At 48.1% G+C, this 21,112-nt stretch overlaps 1 protein-coding gene and 1 long non-coding RNA gene across 23 annotated transcripts in view; both read right to left on the reverse strand.

Moving 5' to 3' along the window:
* Nucleotides 1-21,112, reverse strand: part of LOC144615867 (uncharacterized) — a 742,065-nt gene that overhangs the window by 430,933 nt on the left and 290,020 nt on the right. The gene's annotated exons all lie outside the window — the stretch shown is intronic.
* ZMYND8 (zinc finger MYND-type containing 8) overlaps nt 1-21,112 on the reverse strand; it is a 125,303-nt gene that overhangs the window by 40,673 nt on the left and 63,518 nt on the right. For all 22 annotated transcript variants that reach the window (XM_078443984.2, XM_078443981.2, XM_078443983.2 and 19 more), the window contains 2 exons: nt 15,735-16,216; nt 3,142-3,282 (listed from right to left, as the gene is read on the reverse strand). In XM_078443984.2, the coding sequence (XP_078300110.1) occupies nt 3,142-3,282; nt 15,735-16,216 (623 nt within the window). The remainder of the gene's footprint in view (nt 1-3,141; nt 3,283-15,734; nt 16,217-21,112) is intronic.

The raw sequence follows: 21,112 nt of genomic DNA on the forward strand, positions 1-21,112 counted from the left end.
TGGGAGCTGCATCCGTCAGAAAGGCACTCTGTCCTCCACGGCGCTGCCCATTCGAAATCTTCACCTTACCCCCTCGCCCCTACAGCTAGGCCAATTTATCAAACAGCGTGACAAGCGCAGTGTCGAGGGTCCCTCCAACATCAAAACACGGCTCTGTCTTGCAGCGCGTCCGCTCACATATTTTGGCTGAAGGCACAAACTAGGAGGCAGACAGGCCTGAGCCCGCAGGCCAACCCTGACCACGAATCTTATGCGATGCTGGGTAGAGGACTTTGCTTCTCTGTGCCCCAGTGTCCACTATCTTTGAAATGGGGTTATCATCTACCTTGAAAGTTGCTGTCGTTTTTTTTAATAGTTTTTAGATTTCAGAGAGTAAAACTTGGGAAGGGGCGGGCGATAACAGTTCTGGGTGTTTTAACACCTGCCAGATAGGTGTAACCACCATCAGAATGCAGAGCCACGTCCTCTGCCAAAGAATCCCTCTGTGATTCGGAATCAAGCCCTCCCCCACCCCAAACCCCACAATCACTCACCTGTTTGCCATTTCTCTAATTTTGCTCTTTTTTTTAATTTTTTAATGTTTTATTTATTTTTGAGACAGAGAGAGACAGAGCATGAACGGGGGAAGGGCAGAGAGAGAGGGAGACACAGAATCTGAAACAGGCTCCAGGCTCTGAGCTGTCAGCACAGAGCCGACGCGGGGCTCGAACCCACAGACCGCGAGATCATGACCTGAGCCCAAGTCGGGTGCTCAACCGACTGAGCCACCCAGGAGGTCCTGCTTTTTTTTTTTTTTTTTTTAAACGAAATGCCCTTTGGTTAGATATCATAATGTCATCATCCTCCCCAGCACTGTTTCATTTTCTGTCTGCTCAGAGTAGTTGCAGGGATGCCAGACCCAAAAAAACCCCATAGAAAGCACCTGCCCCATCCCTGGACAACCTCTTGAGGATTATTTAGAATTTCCCTCCACCCTCTGACTTTTTCCCTCCACCATCTGATTTCACGCTTCACCAGTCCCTCTCTGATCCTCTCCCGGTTAGGTAATTGAACCCGAAGCCCAAAAAACGCCCACATCTCCAATGCCTTGGTTCCCACTGACAAAACAAGGGTCCCAGCACAGGAGGAGATGGGGGGCATGGCGGGGGGGGGGGGGGGCGCAGGGCGGGGTCTTCTGTACAGGGCAGCCTCTCAGGCTCCAGCATGCCCACCCGCCAGAATGCACGACAGGGAGAAATCTCTCACTGCCGCCGTGGGTAAGCCAAGCGGAAAGACCCACGGCGTGATGAGGACACTCAAGACCACTTGGTTCAGAGAAGGAGCTGTTCTCGCCACTCACGACGGGCAGAGAGGACACAGTGAGAACGCCCCAGCACAGTGTTCCTTTTCGGGGTGTGGAGGCGGAAGGAGGGCGTGAGGAAGCAAGCCACAACGCTGAGCTCCATGAACATTCCAAAGTAGCAAATGGGTCCCCTTTCATTCGAGTGAGGAGTCCCCACCAGCCACGGCCCTGACCGCTGTACCACACGCAGTCCGTGCTAACAGGTGAGCCAGGGCGGGCCAGGCTCTGGCCTCCCTGCAGACACGGGCTTGCTCCAGTCCCGCCACTTGCCTGGCACCTGGAACTCTGCAGTCCTGGGCACCTGGAACCTCCTCTCCAGACCTTAGTTTCCCCGCCTGAAATGGCATTGCAGGACAAGACGAACCTGGAGGGTCCTGGCCACGTGCGAGCATCGCTCTGCACAGGTGGCTGTCCCCCTCTTCCTAAAACCCTGTATACTCGAGCCCCACGCCCAGCTGTGACAACCAGACATTGCCCAGTGTCCCCTGGAGGGGAGTGAGGGAACCATCTCTGGAGAGGACCACCTGACATAGGCTATTCTCCACACAGCACCCAGAGAGGTCCTTCTAAAGTGCTCAGTTCACATGCCTCCTCTGCTCAAAGGGCTCCACACCAGGGTCCGCGGGATCCACAGGGTCCCAGTGCTCCGGGACCTCATCTCCTCACCTTCTTCCCCTCACCCACTGGGACAGGCCACCTGGGCCTCCTGGCCATTCCTACAACATCCCTGACCCCTAAGGCCCTAATTTTTTGTTCCTCCTCCCAATATGGGCAAGGCTGGTTTTTCTTGTCATGCAAATCGAGGCTTAAATACCACCTCTCCTAGGTAACTCAGTGTCTCTTAGTGTCTGACTCTTGGTTTCGGCTCAGGTCAGGATCTCATGACTCCTGAGCTCTGCAGGGATTCTCTGTCTCCCTCTCTTTCTGCCCCTCCCCTGCTCACACTGTCTCAAAAATAATTAACATTTCTAAATAAATAAATAACGGCACACACACATAAATACATACCACCTCTCAAGAGGCCTTCCCCCAACACTGCCTCTTCCAGACCCCCGCCATTCTAGGCATCTCTCTCCTTACCATTTATTGTCTCTCACTTTCTAGAACCAAGCTCGGTACAAGAGCAGGGCCCTTGCTCACCACCCTCTGCCCTGGGTCTAAAACAGCACACAGCGTGTAATAGATGCTCAATAAAAATCAAGAATCCTGACGCAACGAATCAATGAAATGACTTCGTGGTTGGGTATTTAGCATTTCTGGTGCCAATTTTTGCTAAAGGCTTTGCCCGAAGGCAGTGCTCTTGAAACAACTGACAGAACTGCGATGGGGGGAGGGGGACCCTACTAAGTCAGGGATAAAGACGGGCATTTTTTTTTTTTAATTAGAAAAAGAAAACTAAGGAAACAATGTATCAGAATATATTGCACATAGGAAAGGTAAATATTGATTCATAAAGCTCGACTTGCATCAAGTGTGCGCATGTATAAAACTTTAAATGTATATACACACACACACACACCTGCATAAGAACTGGGTTACTTTTGTAATAAACAAGAAAACGTTGTAAACACCGGCCTAAGGTCCGTCAGGATAAAACAACTCTGCATATCAACAAGCCCCAGGAAATCGCTTACTTGCTCCTTTTACCGATCTCCTTTCATCTTTGTCCACTATACCTTCTTAATATTTTGAGAGAGGTTTTGTTCAGAGCTCAAGAACCACACCCAAAAGAGGACATCACAACTTGCAAAAATATGCACAGATGCCACAGAAAGAGGCTCCCAAAACTCCCCACTGACCCAAGTTAAGATTCAGGATGCTTCCAGTGGTAGACGTTTTGTCCGTTTTCGTCGTGATGGGCGTGGACGCTTGAGGAGAGAAGGTTTTCGGGCTGCCGGACAAACTCCCTGCTTGTCCCGTCTTGGCAGAGGCTGGTGAAGCTGAAAAAGGATGTTCATTGTTAAAAGACAGATTTACAAATGAATAAACAAATAAAACTTGTTTGTCGGGGGAGAGGGGAGAAATCGTATTTGATTTCAACAAGGCCCCCAGAAGTGCCCAGATGGGGCGCAGCAGGAAGGGTCGGCCACTTATGTCAAGCACAGGCTTTAACCCAATGTTAAGCCGTGAAGGAAGAAGGCCTCCCCAGTCATTCTATTAAGCACAAAGCTCTAAGACAAATCGGCTAAGCTGCCACTGAAATTGGTTTGGCCCATTCACGGGTGTAAATCTCAAAATAAATAGCGATTAAAGCGGCCCCCAGCACGGTCCAGATGCAGAGACCCGAGCCAGGCTTACAAATGGCATGCCATCCGTTTATAGGAGATGTGGGAGCTGGCTCGCACAGCCAATGCACCTGCCGTGGGCCAAGTCGACCCCTTGGGAGATCTCTGGCTTCCCATTTCAAAGGTTCCGTGATGCAGAATGAAGCCAAACTCAGCACCAGATGGAGCGAGGGCGTCACTGGTCAATGATCTCCCTCCTTACTATGTTCCAAACTTTTACAGGAGGATAGAAAATCATACCTAAGCCTGAGTCTTTTAAAAATACCATAGGGCGCCTGGGTGGCTCAGTAGGTTAAGCATCTGACTTCGGCTCAGGTCATGATCTCACATATCATGGGTTGGAGCCCCGCATCGGGCTCTGTGCTGACAGCTCTAAGCCTGAAGCCTGCTTTGGATTCTGTGTCTCCCTCTCCCTCTCCCTCTGCCCCTCCCCCACTCGCTCTCGATCTCTCTCTCTTCTAAAAAAAAAAAAAAAAAAAAAAAAAAAAAAAAAAAACATTAAAACAAATTTTTTAAAAATAAACTTTTTTTTTTTTTTTATTTTAAATACCTTAAAGCTACCTCCATACTGCTCCCCTAAGCCTCATCCACTGAATGTGGGCAGGACAGAAAGCAAACCACATAACAACACAAGAGTGTTCAGATGGGCCATGCGTCCTGGAGATCCTGCCCCTTTGCCTACACAGCCTGCCGTTACGGGGACTGTCCTGTTACAGAGCTCCTAGAGACAACATAATGGCCAGCCCTGCTCCGATGCACAGGAAAACACGGACTCTGCCGTGATCTGATCCTTAAGGGAAAGTTGTTGATGGCAATGGCGTTACGAATCAGGACGTCCCGGGGACTTCAAACAGTGCTCACGCTGGCAGATGGTCACCTCAGTTTCCTCACCTGCCAAATGGGGGTAGAGTCAAAGTGAGGATCCAATGGGTGAAACTCAGCCAGTCAGTATGCAGGGCTCCCTCGCCTCTAGTACAAAGACCTACCAAAGCTACCTTTAATGGATAGAGGGGGAAAGACTAGACACAGGGAGGATGGAGGCAGGCAGGCAGCGAGAGCCAGACCCCAGGTGTGAAGTCCACCTTGGCAGCTGACTTGATGGGTGTCCTTGGGCACGGTCCCTGAGCTCCGTGAATGTCCTTTCCTGGTAGCCTCAAAGAGAGACACTGATAATAAAATACAAAAGGACTGGTAAAAAGCACCCACCTCATCAAGTTGTAAGGATCTAGTACGTTAATCATCAAAACAGCGGCTGGCATCAGAGAAGCACTGTATTATTATTTGCTATTAGTATAATATCACTTCCTATTTCCCCGTTAACCTCGAGGGCGTTGGTTTCAACCACCTAAACCAGCAGTTGTCAGCCAGGAGTGATTTTTTTTTTTAATTAGGTAGGCTTCACGGCCAGCGTGGAGCCCAACATGGGGCTTGAACTCACAACCTTGAGACCAAGACCTGAGCTGAGATCAAGAGTCAGACGGTTAACTGACTGAGCCCACCCAGACGCCTGGCAGCCAGGAGTGATTTTGCCATCCAGGCAGGACACGCTGGGCAATGTCTGCAGACAATTTTGGCTGTCACAACTAGGGCAGGGCAGGGTGCTACCAATATCTAATAGGTGTAAAAAAAAAAAAAAAAAAAAAAAATCTAATAGGTGTAGACCAAGGATGCTGCTCGCCCCTGCCCCACCACCAAGACAAATAATCTTTGGTTCCAAACACCTATAGAGCAGAGGTGGATCAACTCACAAAGGGATGAAACAGGTGTGTCTGTGGGGAACCTCATCTGCAGACGAGATGGGGAGCTGGCGAGGAGATTAGCTAATCCACGTCAAGTGGTCCTTAGCAAATGCTCGATCAATGCTCCACATTATTTTGAGAATCAAGTTTTGTTGTTGGTGGTTTTTTTTAATACTAATTAACTTAGTTTCACTGTAAGAATGAACAAATGCCCGGCCCCAGGCACACAACACTCTCTCAAATGAGAGCTTCAATTTACTGTCACTACCACTGTTCCTGTAACCAGGTACCATAACAACCAGCAGAATTAGAGTGCTTGGTACACACACACACACACACACACACACACACACACACACCACACACAAAATAAGAATCATCAAAGATAAAGGCATTTCCAAAGATTTAAGTATTACCAATAACATCTTTAGTATTAGGATTTTATTTTTCGTTCATTCATATTCTATCTGCTTCCTTCCAAAAGAGATTTGCAGGGGCTGAAAACATCAGTGTCATACATTCTCTGCGAGGACTAAAAACCAGTGCCGCTCTAACTGTATTCTCTCACGTGACCAGCAAACAGGGGTAGGAGGAAGGGTCTTATACCAGTCAAGGTACTGAGTAGACTGCGAGGAACTTTGTCAAGAAAGTCTGACCCAAAAGGGTAGGCGGAAGTAAAAACACACACAAAGGTGCTGTCACACGCAGAACTCAAGCACGTGGGTCCGCATTTCCCTGCTTCATAACAGCTCATGTTAAAAAAGGAAGGAAGGATGGGCGCCTGGGGGGCTCAATCGGTTAAGCATCCAACTCCTGATTCCAGGTCAGGCCGTGATCTCGAGGGTCGTGAGTTCGAGCTTCGCATCAGGCTCTGTGCTGACAGTGCAGAGCCTGCTTGGGATTTTCTCTTTCTCTCTGTCCCTCCCCTGCTCATGCAGGCTCGCTCGCACCTGCTCTCTATCAAATCAATATTTTAAATTTCAAAAAAAAAAAGGAGGAAAGGGAAGCCACCAGGCATCTCACAGAGCCCTGCCCCCTTGTGGTCCCTACAGGGAAACTTAGCAACAACACAGGCAAAGTCGTTATTTTTGCAATTCTGTAGTTAAAACATAACGGGAAAAACAAGTCTTTAATTTCACAGGCACATAAAGTTTCCTCTGTTAATAAAATGTAAGTATTGAAGGTTTACGAACTATGTTCTAAATTTTTTAATTTAAACAGAGCACCTGAATATGGCAAGAATAAAGGTGTTTGGAGAACACTGGCTCCCCATGGAGACGAGTCTGGTTCACTCTCCATGCAGCCACCAAAGGGCAGGGACCCCCTCACGGACATCTGGGACTAAAATGCTTCCTGTAAACAGGGAAGGGACAGCGTGGGGTCACCTAGCAACCCTGGGTTCCAACACGCAGAACTCTCCTTGGGGAACACGATGGCCCCTGTCCACCCCAGAGTGCCACACGTCCCCCCTCCCCAATTTGTGAAACACTATGTACCTGCCTCGACCTCCCCATATCAGTTAACGCTATGACCACTCACCTAGATGTTCAAGGCCAAACACGTCTAAACTGCCCGAATTCCTCCCTTGTTCTCCTGCCCCAATTTACCCCACTCTTCAGCCAGGCCCCTCCCTGCACACCGCTTCCAAAATATACCCCCAAGCTCCCCCTGGTCTCTATCCCCGCTGCTATCAGCCTAATGCACACATTCTCAAAGGGGGTTCTGGAGAACAGGGGGGTGAAAAACTCTCTTACTCTTTTTATGTATAAAACACAGACACATGCAGTACATAAAAAGAAATACAGTACTTTGAAATTTCATGAGGGTCCCTTCCTAGGTATAAACCCAAAAGAACTGAAAAGCGGTACTCAAATCTTGCTACACCAACATTCACCGCAGCACTATTCACCATGGTTCAAAGGTGGAAACAATCTGAATGTCCATCGACGGATAGACAAACTCTGGAGTCCTCGGTGGAACGTTTACTGAGCCATAAAAACGAATGAAGGTCTGATGCATGCTGCATCATTCACTGAAAACATACGCTCTGTGAAAGGAGCCGACACGAAAGCCACATTTTGTACGATTTGGCTTAAATGTAATACCCAGAGCAGGCACATCCATACAAGTCGTGTGCAGACTGACGGTCACGAGGGGTCGGTGGCCAGGGAGTAGGGGAGTGCTTAATTACTCCACGGGATTTTATTTTGGAGTAATGGAGATGTTCACTTTCAAATGGTTAATTTTAGGTCATGTGAATTTCATCTCCATTAAGGAAAAAATTCACAGGAGACTGTTGGGGCGGGGCGGGGGGGGGGGGGGGCGGTTAGGGAATGTCTAAAATGGGCTCCTTTTGGGATGAGAAAGAAAAAAAATGGCTGATAAATACTGCCCATGCCTATCATTTCCCACCAAGACCCTGTAAGAGCTCCCATGGGCCCCCCACCTCCTGCCACTGCACCCCTATCCTGGGGCACCCTCCACACCACAGCCAGGTACACAAAGCACGGCTCCATCTAAAACCATCCAGAGGCAGGGTATCTGGCTGGCTCAGTCAGTAGAGCACATACCTCTTGATCTCAGGCTTGTAAGCTCAAGCCCCCACATTTGGGTGTAGATACTTAAAATTAAAACCTTAAAAATAAATAAATAAATAAAACTATCCTAGAGGTGTCCTATCCCCCAGAATAAAATCCAACCACACATGCGACCTTTCCTTTCCTCATTCAGGAATCTCCAGCCATACGACCTTTGTGCTGTTCCTCTAAGATCAAATCTGCTCCTAACTCAAGCCTTGACGCTCCAAGAATTCCCCAGGAAAGGCCCCCACCCCCACCCCGATCATACTGGCTGGTAACCCTCCACCACCACCCTCAAAGCCCTTCCCCTGCTGGCCTCATCCAAGTGGGCCAAGTGCCTCTTTTTACCAGCTCCCCTTTGCCGTGAGCACGTCAGCTCCAGGACAGCAGGGTCCCTGCCAGGCACCTGGGATGCCGCCCCGGTGTCCGAGAAATTTACAGAATGAGCAAATACATCAGATCATTAACTGAAGAATGAGGTTTCCACTTCTCTTCTCACCACAGAGGTCAGGATAAGCAATAAAGAAACAATAAGAGCAACCAAAGAAAGCCTTCTTCATAAAAAGACAGCCGTTTCTGTTTCTGTTTAAATACTCTCGATATTATGCAGCTACTAAAAACAAGGTATGCTAAAAGAATGATTAACAATCCAAAAGAAACACATAAATGAGCAAGGGGGGGGGGGTACAAATGGTCAATAAACATGTGAGAGATACAGATACAGATGGATAAAGATAGATGTGGATACATTTATCTCCACCCTACATCTTTTTCGCATACGTGATTACCTTGTTTCAAAAAATAACACCTAGTGTTGAGGGAAGAGGAATACTCACTGGAATCGTAAAACCTTTTTAGCACAGCAATTAGGTGATGCTGAAATTACCCAAAATTAAATTTATAAATCACACGGACGGTAAGGTCCAATGCTGAGTTCACCCCCTAGATATACGTGTCATGTGCCCCAGACACAATATGCACACCAGAAGGTTCACTGCAACAGTATTTATGACAGCAAAAAGGAGATGGCGTATACATGTCTGCTAACTGAAGACTAGATAAGTGAATTAATTAATACCATACACCCCTAAAAAAGAATGACACGGATCTGCACAATCTGACAAGGACTGGTCCCCGCAGGTATGTGTGTGGGAAAGAGAGAGGTAAAAATCAAGTGTGTACAGAAGTGCCCACAATATGTGTAAATGTTTATCGAAAACACACGCATAGCTTCAAATGAGTGTATACATATTTTTGGTAGTAGTATACTCCACAGAGTATAAGAGAGGCACAATGAGGAGAAAGTTTAGGGATGTAGGAGAAAACAAATGACCTTTTTTACATCCGTTTATACTGCTTTAATACTGCTAGATTGTGTTTTATCTTAATTTTAACCATGTAGGGTCACCAACGTTAAAAAAAAAAAGTCAACTAGAGTTATTTACATGATGGGTAATCTTGCCCGTTTAAAACTACCTCTACTGTGGTTTCTCTTGTGGGGGAAAATCTTTAAAACAGGTGTAAAAATATATTTCTTAATACAGATACATGTAAATGAAGGGGGCGGGGATTTTGGAATTCTCAGACTCCAGTGAGTTTCAATGGATATGTTCTCGAAAACATGAACTATGGCTTTGTATATGGCCACCAGGACAAAAATGTGAAACAGCAGGCTAGCCAAAAACACCTACAATTTTGGGAATTAGAAAGCTAGCAGAGATGTCCATACATAAAATGTGCATTAAGAAAACAAATCAGGGGCGCCTGGGTGGCTCAGTCGGTTGAGCGGCCGACTTCGGCTCAGGTCATGATCTCGTGGTCCGTGAGTTCAAGCCCCGCATCGGGCTCTGTGCCGACGGCTCAGAGCCTGGAGCCCGTTTCAGATTCTGTGTCTCCCTCTCTCTCTGACCCTCCCCTGTTCATGCTCTGTCTCTGTCTCAAAAATAAATAAACGTTAAAAAAAATTAAAAAAAAAAAAGAAAGAAAACAAATCAATGTATCTGTTCAAAACCTACCCGTTCACACGACTTCATAAAACCAAGTTTCTTCCCCTAAGAGATGTTTCCCAAATGCCTTCGTTCACATGCCCCCAATCATTTCTGTCATCTGCACGTGCTGTTTACACCCTACTGACAACTACAACTATATGGACAAGCAGAAAGGTGTCAAGGAAAGAATCCTCCCTCGAAAGGAGCAGAAGGCTTAGTGTGATCCATTCGACCACAGAACATTACAATGGCAATTATCAATGGGATTTATACATTTAAAAACCTTGACCTGAATTCAAGTCATGGTCCCAGGTTCGTGGGTTCGAGCCCTGACACAGGATTCCTCACTGAGCGTGGAGACTGCTTGGGATTCTGTCTCTCGGCCTCTCTCTGCCCCTCCCCTGCACACACACACACACACACACACACACACACACACTCTCTTTCTCTCTCTCTCTCTCTCTCTCTCTAAAATTGAAAAAAAAAGGAGGGGGCACATGGGTGGCTCAGTGGGTTGAGTGTCAGACTCCTGATTTTGGCTCACATCATGATCCCAGGGTCATGGGATCGAGCCCCATGTCTGGCTCCACACTGACCATGGAGCCTGCTTAAGATTCTTCTCTCTCTCCGTTTGCCTCTCTCCCCTGCTCACGTGTGCATGCACGTGCACGCGCACACACACACACACACACACACACTCCCTCTCTCTCTCTCTCTCTCAAAATAAATAAATAAATGTTAAAAAACTAAAAGTTTAAAAAAACCTGAAGGAACACCCAATTGGTCTGTGGGTTGTTTTTTTTCTGAAAGAGACAGAGAGTGAGCAAGTGACCGTGAACAGGGGATGGGCAGAAGAGAGAGAGGGAGACAGAGAATCTGAAACAGGCTCCAGGCCCCGAGCTGCCAGCACAGAGCCCAATGCGGGGCTCAAACTCACGAGCCACAAAATCATGACCTGAGCCGAAGTCAGACGCTTGACCAACTGAGCCCCCCAGGCGCCCCAGGAACACCCAATTCGTAGCCCTTGTTACCTCTCGGGGTATAATTATGTGCTATGCTATTCATTACACAATATTAAAATTTGAAAGCAATAGTTTACATTCAGGGAAAAAAAGGACACAAAATGCGATGTAACATATTGAAGAGCTTCAAACCTGAACATGAAGCATCAGAACTTTGCTCTCAGTGCTAAAAGTCCAAAGCACGGCACGTCAACATCAGGGTTCTCAACAGAAACTGGAGGGGCAACTACGCCCCCAGGGGCAACGTGGCGGTGCCTGAAGACACTTTCAGCTGCCCTCACTGTGGGCAGGGGCGTGCTACGGGCATGAAGCGAGTGGAGGCCGGAGTGATGCTATACACCCTGAAGTGAGTGCACAGGGAGGCCCAACCAGGCCATCGTCCAGCCCAAGCCAGCAGGGCAGAGATCGAGAAACTCGATTTTAAATCATGCTCGACATTTTCAAAAGCAAAAAGACATTTGGAAATGCTCGTTTCGATTAAGCTTTGACACGGATGCAAATCCTTCTGTAAAGCCGTAAATCTTGCTCAAAGGAAGAACTAATCGCCTTTAAAGTCACAAATAATTGAATCAGATTTTATACTTTGATGTACAATTCACGAGTGCGGACCAAAACCCATCATTTATTATCTACGTTTATAGGATCCTGGCCTGTGCTAAGTGCTATTCTGACTCCATGAAACAGGAGTCTTAGAATTAAATTAGCAAAAAATGCCCCTTCCCTCGCACGCACCCCGGCACTCTGGAGGGGCAGAGGCAGAGGAGCTAGTGATTCTGCGCCAAACTTCGTCTACTTATAAAGCTTCGGAAACAACCTCCGTCTTCAAAGGGCAGTAGCTTGCACAACTCTTGGTGGCTTGCACAGATGAGCCACACAGCAGAGCATCACTGGACAGTCTACGACAGGACAGAAACTCCTATTTTGAAGGACTATGTAACATGAAAAATATTCAGAACACAAGGTTAAGCTTAAAAAAAAAAAAACAAAACCTCAGGTGCCCGGATGGCGCTATTGGTGGAACACGAGACGCTTGATCTTGGGGTGGTAGGTTCAAGGCCCACAGTGGGCGCAGAGCTGACCTAAAAAGGGGGGGTGGGGAGGGGCGCCCAGATGACTCAGTCAGTTGAGCATCTGACTTCAGCTCAGGTCATGATCTCACGGTCCGTGAGTCCAAGCCCACATCGGGCTTGCTGCTGTCGGCACAGAGTCTGCTTCGGATCCTCTGTCTCCTCTCTCTCTGCCGCTCCCCTGCTCGTGCTCTCTCAAAAATAAACAAAACATGGGGCGCCTGGGTGGCTCAGTCGGTGGAACGTCCGACTTCGGCTCAGGTCATGATCTCGCAGTCCGTGAGTTTGAGCCCCGCGTCGGGCTCTGTGCTGACCGCTCAGGACCCTGTTTCGGATTCTGTGTCTCCCTCTCTCCCTGACCCTCCCCCGTTTATGCTCTGTCTCTCTGTCTCAAAAATAAATAAACGTTAAAAAAAAAAATTTTTTTTTTAAATAAAACATTAAAAAAGAAGAAGAAGGAGAAAAAGAAAAAAAATCTCAAAACTGTCTACTGCAAACCAGGTAGTCTGTGGAGGCACTTGGTGCAGCCCACAGATATTTTAAATTTGAGCCAATATGTAAAAGTTGGGGCAGTCCACATTTAAAAAAGTATCTGAGGCTTCTCTTGAACCATGAGAATAAGGCAACAGAGCCCACATTCCCACTGGGCAAGAACCAGCAGGAAGGCCCCAGGGCCCTTCAGAAAAGGCATTCCTCAAGAGCATTCTGACAGGTCAGGTGGTGGTCTGTTAGTGGGGTGTAAGGAGTTCGCATCAGAAGAGTAAGTACTGCTGGGGGGGGGGGTACATACAAGCACCCACCATCAGGAAGAGTGTTATTATTTCTGCTCTGTGTTGTTCAGCCCCGTGACCACACTTCTCAGTCTTGCTCATCTCCATACCTGCCTGATCCCTAGAAATACCTGTTTTCAACTTAATAGTATGACTCCTAAACCAACATAGAAAAACGTCCTGGAAAGCAGCTCTTCCTGCCCGCGCGTCCTGTCCCCATGCTTTAATAAAATCACCTTTTTTGCACCAAGAAAAAAGAAAAGTATAAGTCCTGGAAACAAGTATCTAAGGGCTGACTGGGAGGTGGAATGATCTGTGACTTCAGTTCTATAAATAACAAGTATTGTATGACAAGGATGTACTGTCATGACAAAAGGAGTATACAAAGACGTTTTCCCTTCTCCCTAAACAGTAACCCCCAGTACAGCTACAAGACCGAAGGACTGTTAGTTCAGAGGGTGCGGACAACCCCCGGCGTTGTAACTCGTAGCCGAATACATATTCATGGCTGAAGTCGAGGTCCTGCAAGCAGATATCGCCAAAGGCATTGATTTAGGCCAGGACGTCTAGATCAAGGGGGAGGCAGGACAATCACTGAGAATATAAACCGCTTTGATCCATATCCAGGACACCATGAGCAAAAGGCTTCTGGCTGAGCAAAGTACTCCTGAGAAAACTAAATCAAGTTCTATAGATTACAGACACCTGACTGAGTTCCTCCACACGCCTGCGAAACAAAAGGAAGGTTTCTAAACTCTCATAAAAGTTTTAGTTAATAACTGATTTCAGTGTGTAGCTTTTATGTTGCTGGCTACAAAATTTTTATTGCTAAAACTAATACTTTTCTATCCTATGACGATTTTTTTTTTTTAAATGCTATTTTGGATAAATCAAAATCTCATCTCAATGATACCCTCCCTGTGGGGCATTTCAGTAAATATTCCACTTCTCCTTGTACCAAACGCTATTGTCGCTGCTGACAGCAGAGGGCAGTAGGGTGCAATGAAAAGAAAATGGATGTAGCATCAGGATCTAGCTGTGGGCACAGGCGCCTCCCTCCACTCTCCACAGAGACCTCAATTTTGCCCCCTGTAAAACGGGGAAACGGACTCAAGAGTTTCTTCTAACTTGGTCTATAACAGAGGTTAGCAAAAGGACCCATGGGCCAAATCTAGCGTACCGCCTAGTCTTATGTTGCCTACAAGGGTTGCTTGCCATTTGCAAATGGTGGAAAAATCCTGAAGGGTTACTAGAGTTCATGAAACACACAAATCATATGAAATTCAAATTTCTGGGTCACAGCCACATATTGCCTATGGCTATTTCATTAATACAACAGTGCTGAATAGCTGTATAGTTGTGAGGGACAAAGAGCCACAAAGCCTAAAATATTTACTATCTGGCTCCTTACAGAAAAGGGGACACTTGGTGAGATTAAAACGATTTGGGGAATCACCTTCTCTACACATAGTACTCACTGGCCGCCTAACTCATAATCCCCAAATGATCCAAGCACAAACTGGCAACAGGATCATATTTTGGAAAAAAGGACTTTAAGGGGCGCATGGGTGGCTAAGTCAGTTAACGGTCAGACTCTTGAGTTTGGCTCAGGTCGTGATCTCACAGTTCACGAGATCCAGTCCTGTGTCTGCCTGGGATATTCTCTCTCTCTGTCTCTCTCTCTCTCTCTCTGCCACTCCCCCGCTCACACTCTCTCAAAAATAAATAAACACTTATAAATACATATTAAAAGAAGTAATAGGGGCACCTGGGTGGCTCAGTCGGTTGAGTGTCCGACTTCAGCTCAGGTCATGATGTCACAGTTCGTGAGTTCGAGCCCCGCATGGCGCTCTGTGCTGACAGCTCTGAGCCTGGAGCCTGCTTCCAATTCTGTGTCTCCCTCTCTTTCAGTCCCTCCCCCATTCGCACTGTGTGTGTGTGTGTGTGTGTGTGTGTGTGTGTGTTTCTCAAAAATACACATAAAAAAAAGAAAAATGAGAGTAAACCCATTTCCTTGTGGAAGTAATAAATCTCTTAAGTATTTAACAGACAACCAAATAATATTTGGGTACAAAGAATCCAATTTAAGTCACCATTCCTTTCCTCACACTGGACCAGCACCCCCTCGCATCAACTCTCCCAATCCGAATCTGAATCTGAATCCATGTAGGCATTTGCTGAGCAACCACCAGTAAGAAATAACGTAGCAGCCAACATCTTTGCAACGCTTACTATTTCTGGCCTTGTTCCGACCCTCTGTGGACACGTCTTCATTTAACCCTTAACAAGAACCTATGGGTCAGGTCTGTTATTACGTCACATCACAGGTGAGGAAACTCAAGCACCAAGACATTAAGTACCTGGCCTAAAGCCACGCGGCTAGTGAGTGGGAGAGTTGGGATTTGAGACCGTCAGCCTTATTCTTAACCACTCGCCATTCTACAGCAAGCGTCAATCAGGGCAACCAACCTGTAAGGAGCACTCTGGGGAGAGCACACGTTATTGCTGACCTTACCTGTCGCGCTAACACTGGAGCGCTAAGTATCGTGAAGGTATAGTTCGGATAGAAAAACAGTCTTTCGATTGAAGTACCATTCCTGAGAAACAAACTCTTACGGGAAGTTTTGCTGTGATAGCCCAAGAGGCGTCTGCTCTCAACTCTCAAGGATTTCTGGCCACCTCTGCCCCACTGCGAGGAAGGACCTCCATCTGGCCTTTGGGGACCGATTTTCTCCGTTCTTGATTCCTAACAGCAAAAATCCCTCTGGGTCACCCATTTAAAATTTTAAACGTCCTCCACTGGAGCAAAACCCCACAGAGGTCCCTTTGATTCTGAGACGCTGGCCAGCCAGAACCCGACAGGTGTGGTCCCGACGGAAGCCCTCCGCGGCAGGGGACCGCCCCCGCCCGCCCCCGCCTCTTCCTCTTCCTCCGTGGCTGACCTGTGCTCTTGTCCAGGAAGTCCATGGACTCCTCACTGGCGCTGAAGTGGCTCGACGTGGCCTTCTTCTCGGCGTCCTGCTCCACGTCGGAGCCCGTGTGCACCGAAGAGTTTGTGCTCATGGGGGAGCGTGGTATATCGGACAAGGAGATCCGACGGCCCGTGCCCCCGCTCAGCATGGGCTTGCTCATCAAGATCTTGGGGGACGCCGTCATGTCGAAGTTGAGCTTGACCTTCTCCTGCTTGTCTATCTTGGCGGCACCTGCGCTGGGATTGCTGGGATCGAGCAGCATTTGGTACTGGCTGTTGGGCGTGTACGGCGTCCTGAAGGGAGAGTAGTTAAAAACCCCGAACTTCCTGCGGATGTTCTCCACATACACCTCCATCTCTTGCATTGCACTGTTGAAGATGCTTTTCGTCTTTTTCACAGAAAAAGGAATTTCTTTGGACATGAGGTAGCAATTATTTATTGGAACCCAGGCCCTAGGAAGTGCAGAAGAGAGAGTTGAAGTCAACTTTGGTCCTTACAGAGATCCTTTTATTTATTTATATTTTTTTTTTGAGGTTTTTTAAAAATTGGTTTTATTGCGGTTAAGTTTAAGAGTACCACACGCCCTACTGTTAACGTAGGCACGGCTTTATTCATCGTAACGGAAATTTTATGCCCGATGAGTCTACCCCCATTCTACACTCTGATTCTATAAATCTGACTATTTTATTAAATACCTCCTCTAAGCGGAATTCATGCAGTTATTTTGTCTTACTGTGCCTGGCTGATCTCCCTTAGCGTCGTGTCCTCCAGGCTCAGCTATGTTGTCACATCATTTTTAAGGCCGAATACTATCCCATGAGATCTATCTACCACGATTTCTTTATCTGTTCATCTGTCGATGGACATTTAGGGTGTTTCCAGAATTTTTCTCCTTAACGCAAACCAAATTAGCCTGGTATGCCTGTCGACATTCTTAACTACATACTCCATTCTTTAAAAATGACTTGGGGGGCACGTGGAAGGCTGAGTCAGTTAAGTGTCCGACTTGGGCTCAGGTCATGATCTCGTACTTTGTGGGTTTGGGCCCTGCTTTGGGCTCTGTGCTGACAGTTCAGAGCCTGGAGCCTGCTTTGGATTGTGTGTCTCCCTCTTTCTCTCTCTGCCCCTGCCCTGCTCATGCTCTGTGTGTGTCTGTCTGTCTCTGTCTCTGTCTCTGTCTCTCTCTCTCTCTCTCTCTCTCAAATAAACATACGTACATACATACATACATAAGACTTGGTTTGGGGGCTCCTGGGTGGCTCAATCGGTTGAGCATCTGACTCTTGATTTCAACTCAGGTCATGATCCCAAGGTCATAGGATCGAGCCCCATGTTGAGGTCCATGCTGACTGTGGAGCCTGCTTATGATTCTCTCTCTCCCTCTCCCTTTGCCCCTCCCCCGCTCATTCACTTGTTCTCTCTCAAAACAGAATTTTTTTTTTTTAATTTCTCTCTTTTGAGACAGAAAGAAAGAGCACAAGAAGAGGAGGGAGAGGCAAAGAGAGAGGCAGAGGCAGAATCCCAAGCAGGCCCCACAATGTCAGCACGGGGCCCAATGCAGAGCTCCAACGTATGAACCGTGAGATCATGACCTAAGCTGAAATGAAGAGTCAGAGGCTTAACCAACTGAGCCACCCAGGTGCCCCCCGCCAAAAAACGTTTTAAATGACTTGGTTTGAATGGTTAACACATGATTAGCCGTTCACACTTAATACACATGTTCTTACGACACGTTCTTATGACAGAATGTGAACAGCGATCTTCACTAAAACATTAAAAAGCTCATAGACTTAGTCATTTTAATCCATTAGAAGAATAATAAATCCCCTCTTGGCTCTGGGTGAGTAAAGAGTAAGGAAACATCACTGCTTCCAGGACTGCACCTCCAAAGAAAGAACTGGTCCCGAAGCCCACTCCTCTGCGTTCACACACAGTTTTCATATCTCTCGTAAAACTGGGGTTCTACGAGGCACTAGACGGAAACACCGGAAAACCGTAAACCTGAAAGGGGGTGCATGGCTTCGATGTGAGAGAATTCATGTGGAAACTAACCAAAGGACAGCCTCCACCCCCCATTCTCGGCTGGTTCTGCCTGCCTGCCTGCCTGCCTCCAACCGCCCACATCCCAGCATGCTTTGCAGAGACCTCACGAGGCCATGAGCTGCTTTTCTGGGATTAGTGACCGAGCGGACGCAGGCAGGAGAGGGCAGTATAGCCTACCACTGCTCCGGGGTTTGGACAGGAGGCAGACCATGTGACATTCGATTCCCCAGCCTCCATCCCGTATGTATAGCTGGGAATCCGGCGGGAATGAACATTCCCAAGGAGGCCTTTTGGATTTCAAAGACCATAAAGTCAAGCCAGACACAGAGTGATGGGAGCAAAGTGGGCTGTGGGGAGGTAGAAATGCCACAGCCAGTCCAACGCAAGCACCGTCTACATGGGAGCGTCACAAGTGCCCGTGCAGGAATCTGACCCCCACACTGGCGAGTCTTCCAGCATTTGAAAGAGAAGCAAAAAATATGGACTACTTAGATTACATTCTACCCACGTTTTAACAGCTGGAATCTCGTTCCTATTTTGAAGAGAAAACGGCCCAGAGAAATAAAAGCGTGTGCATGGGGTGAAATTCAGGGCAGAGGATGGAGGTTTGCAACTCATGGTGATAACTAGGTCGTGACACAAACTAAAACCAAACACCCCAAAAATATCTAACTGCTCTCTCAACGTGCTGTAAATTACCAGCTTCTCATCACCCCAACTAGCTGCTGTCATCCTGCAGAGACCTGAGGAACCGCAAGAACGAGGCAGGGCAGGAGACAGATGCCCTCTGGGTGAGAGTCCGCGGCCGTTACAACTGGGGGAGCAGGAGTCTGGACGAGACAGGACAGCTCTGAGGAACAGCCGGGGTCCCCCCGCCACTCCTGGACAAATGACTTCCCTTTCCCTGAGCTGGCCTCCGCTCTGTCATCGATAAAATGGAGGCTGAGCCCTTCCCGGGACGGGGTCAAGGGGAGCAAATGAAATGCACCTAGACCAGTCCCCGCAGCACCAGGAGATCACCAGCCAGCTGGCCGCGGGCCACTGTCACTGTGTCCCCTCCTGCCCACCTTCTATCTGGGGTCAGGGCCTTAACTGTCTCCTGCCAAGGTCTCAAGAACCTTCAATGAAGGTACCTGCCAGTGACTTCAGGACCTGGTTTCTTTTCCTTAAAGCAGGCCCAGGACACAGTTGAAGGGAAACCTGATCTGCTTCACAAAAGAAAGCCTCTGGGGACAATGTCCTGAGAGGCCACAGAGTCACAGGGCTGAGCTACACCCTACTTGGGGCCTCAAGGTTTCTTCTCAGTCAAATGGGAATAAATCCGCAGCTGCAAAAGGAACTTGAAACAGTGCCTGGTGCATAGAAGGCACTCAATTCGTGCCAGCTCGCTCTTGCGCGTTTCATAAGATATCTCCTGGATTTTTGTACAGTATCGTGAGTGTGAGTGTGAGTGTGTGTGTGTGTGTGTGTGTGTGTGTGTGTGTGTGTGTCTGTGAAATCAAATCCCAAGAAGGCAAACATTCTTAAGGGACAAAAAAGCACGCTAGGAGACTATTCCGAACATGCCTTGATCTGTACAAAAGCCTCCCGGGACCTGCTCCAGTATTTATTAACTTAACGATGAACACGTGACGGGCTGTGACATTTCTTACTCTGTTCTCCTGACCTACTTTGCTTGCACAGGACCAGGCTGCTGTTTTGCTCCACAGTCCCAAAGCTGCTCCTGGAGAAAGAGCCTATCCATTCTCTTTAGCCTCTGCGCTGGGCTGCTGGGTGTGGCCAGTTCTGCTTTAAGAACATCTCCTAGGGGCGCCTGGGTGGCTCAGTCGGTTGAGCGTCTGACTTTGGCTCAGGCCATGATCTCACGGCTTGTGAGTTCGAGCCCCGTGTCGGGCTCTGTGCTGACAGCTCAGAGCCTGGAGCCTGCCTCGGATTCTGTGTCTCCCTCTCTCTCTGCCCCTCCCCTGCTCGTGCTCTGGCCCTCTCTGTCTCAAAAATAAATAAAACATTGGGGCGCCTGGGTGGCTCAGTTGGTTAAGCAGCCGACTTCGGCTCAGGTCATGATCTCACGGTCCGTGAGTTCAAGCCCCGCGTCGGGCTCTGTGCTGACAGCTCGGAGCCTGGAGCCTGTTTCAGATTCTGTGTCTCCCTCTCTCTGACCCTCCCCCGTTCATGCTCTGTCTCTCTCTGTCTCAAAAATAAATAAACGTTAAAAAAAAAAAAAAATTTAAAAAAAAAAATAAATAAAACATTAAAAAAAATAAAATAAAATAAAAATAAAAAGAACATCTCCTGGGAGGAAGGGACGCTCCTCCTTTCAGGTTTCCCCCAAGCTCTCAGTGACTTCATTCCTGCACCCCCTAACCCATCCCCATGGAGTGCCCTTAACCGCTCCCCGTAAGGGGCTCCCCTCACCCAAAACGAGCCAACAGCTGGGCACATTCCCTCTGAGGGAACAAAAGACAGAGGGGGTTAGACAAACGTCATGGGCATCAGACATGGGCCGCTGCCTTTTTTCACCAATGCAGGGGCCCAGCTTCCACGACAGCTCCCACCCAGAACCAACCTACACCGTCCAGTTCTGGGGAAATGGCCTCTGGAACAGGGCTGGCAGAGCTCATGCCCCCCAAGACCGTCCAGAACTGACAGGCAGGAGTAAGATGTCCATGCAGAGTGGGCTCAGCTAAGAACAGAATCCAAGACTCTTAAGAGTCTGGGACGTATCTGGTACATGGCGGCAGGCACGGATCTCCCCCACCCACCTATATCCCCAGTATATCCACACTGGGTTATATCACAGAACGAGAATAATCCCGAAGCATCAAGATGGTTAACTCTTGCCATGCTACAATGATGTACAGCCTGACACGAATTCTTCTTGCCCTTCAAAGCAAAGGCAGAATCTGACCACAGCCCGTGTGATCCAGACCGTGCCCCCTTCCCCACCCATCACTTACCATCCTCTCCTCCCCTCTCCTGTCCAAACCACACTGTGTCCCAGCTCTCCCCAAGAAACAGCAGGCTGGCTCTGTCCCTCCACCCAGATCTTCTCTAAGCCCCCGCCCTGAGATCACCTTGCCTGTGTGTTTACTTGGGTATTTACTTGTGTGTCTTTCCCACTAGGACGCCAGCCTTCAGGTGGGCAGGGACGATGTCCTGCTCACTCCCGTATCCCCAGCATCCAGCACGTGGCCTGACCCACGGCAGCACCAAAAGGTTTCCAGCAAAGTGTCCAAAATCAAATAGAGCAAAAGACTTCCTATCAAACCCAGGACCATCCCAGCTAATTTCCACTTTGCCTCCAG

Source organism: Panthera onca, chromosome A3 (genome assembly GCF_046562875.1).
Source record: "Panthera onca isolate mPanOnc1 chromosome A3, mPanOnc1 haplotype 2, whole genome shotgun sequence".
Classification (NCBI taxonomy): domain Eukaryota; kingdom Metazoa; phylum Chordata; class Mammalia; order Carnivora; family Felidae; genus Panthera; species Panthera onca.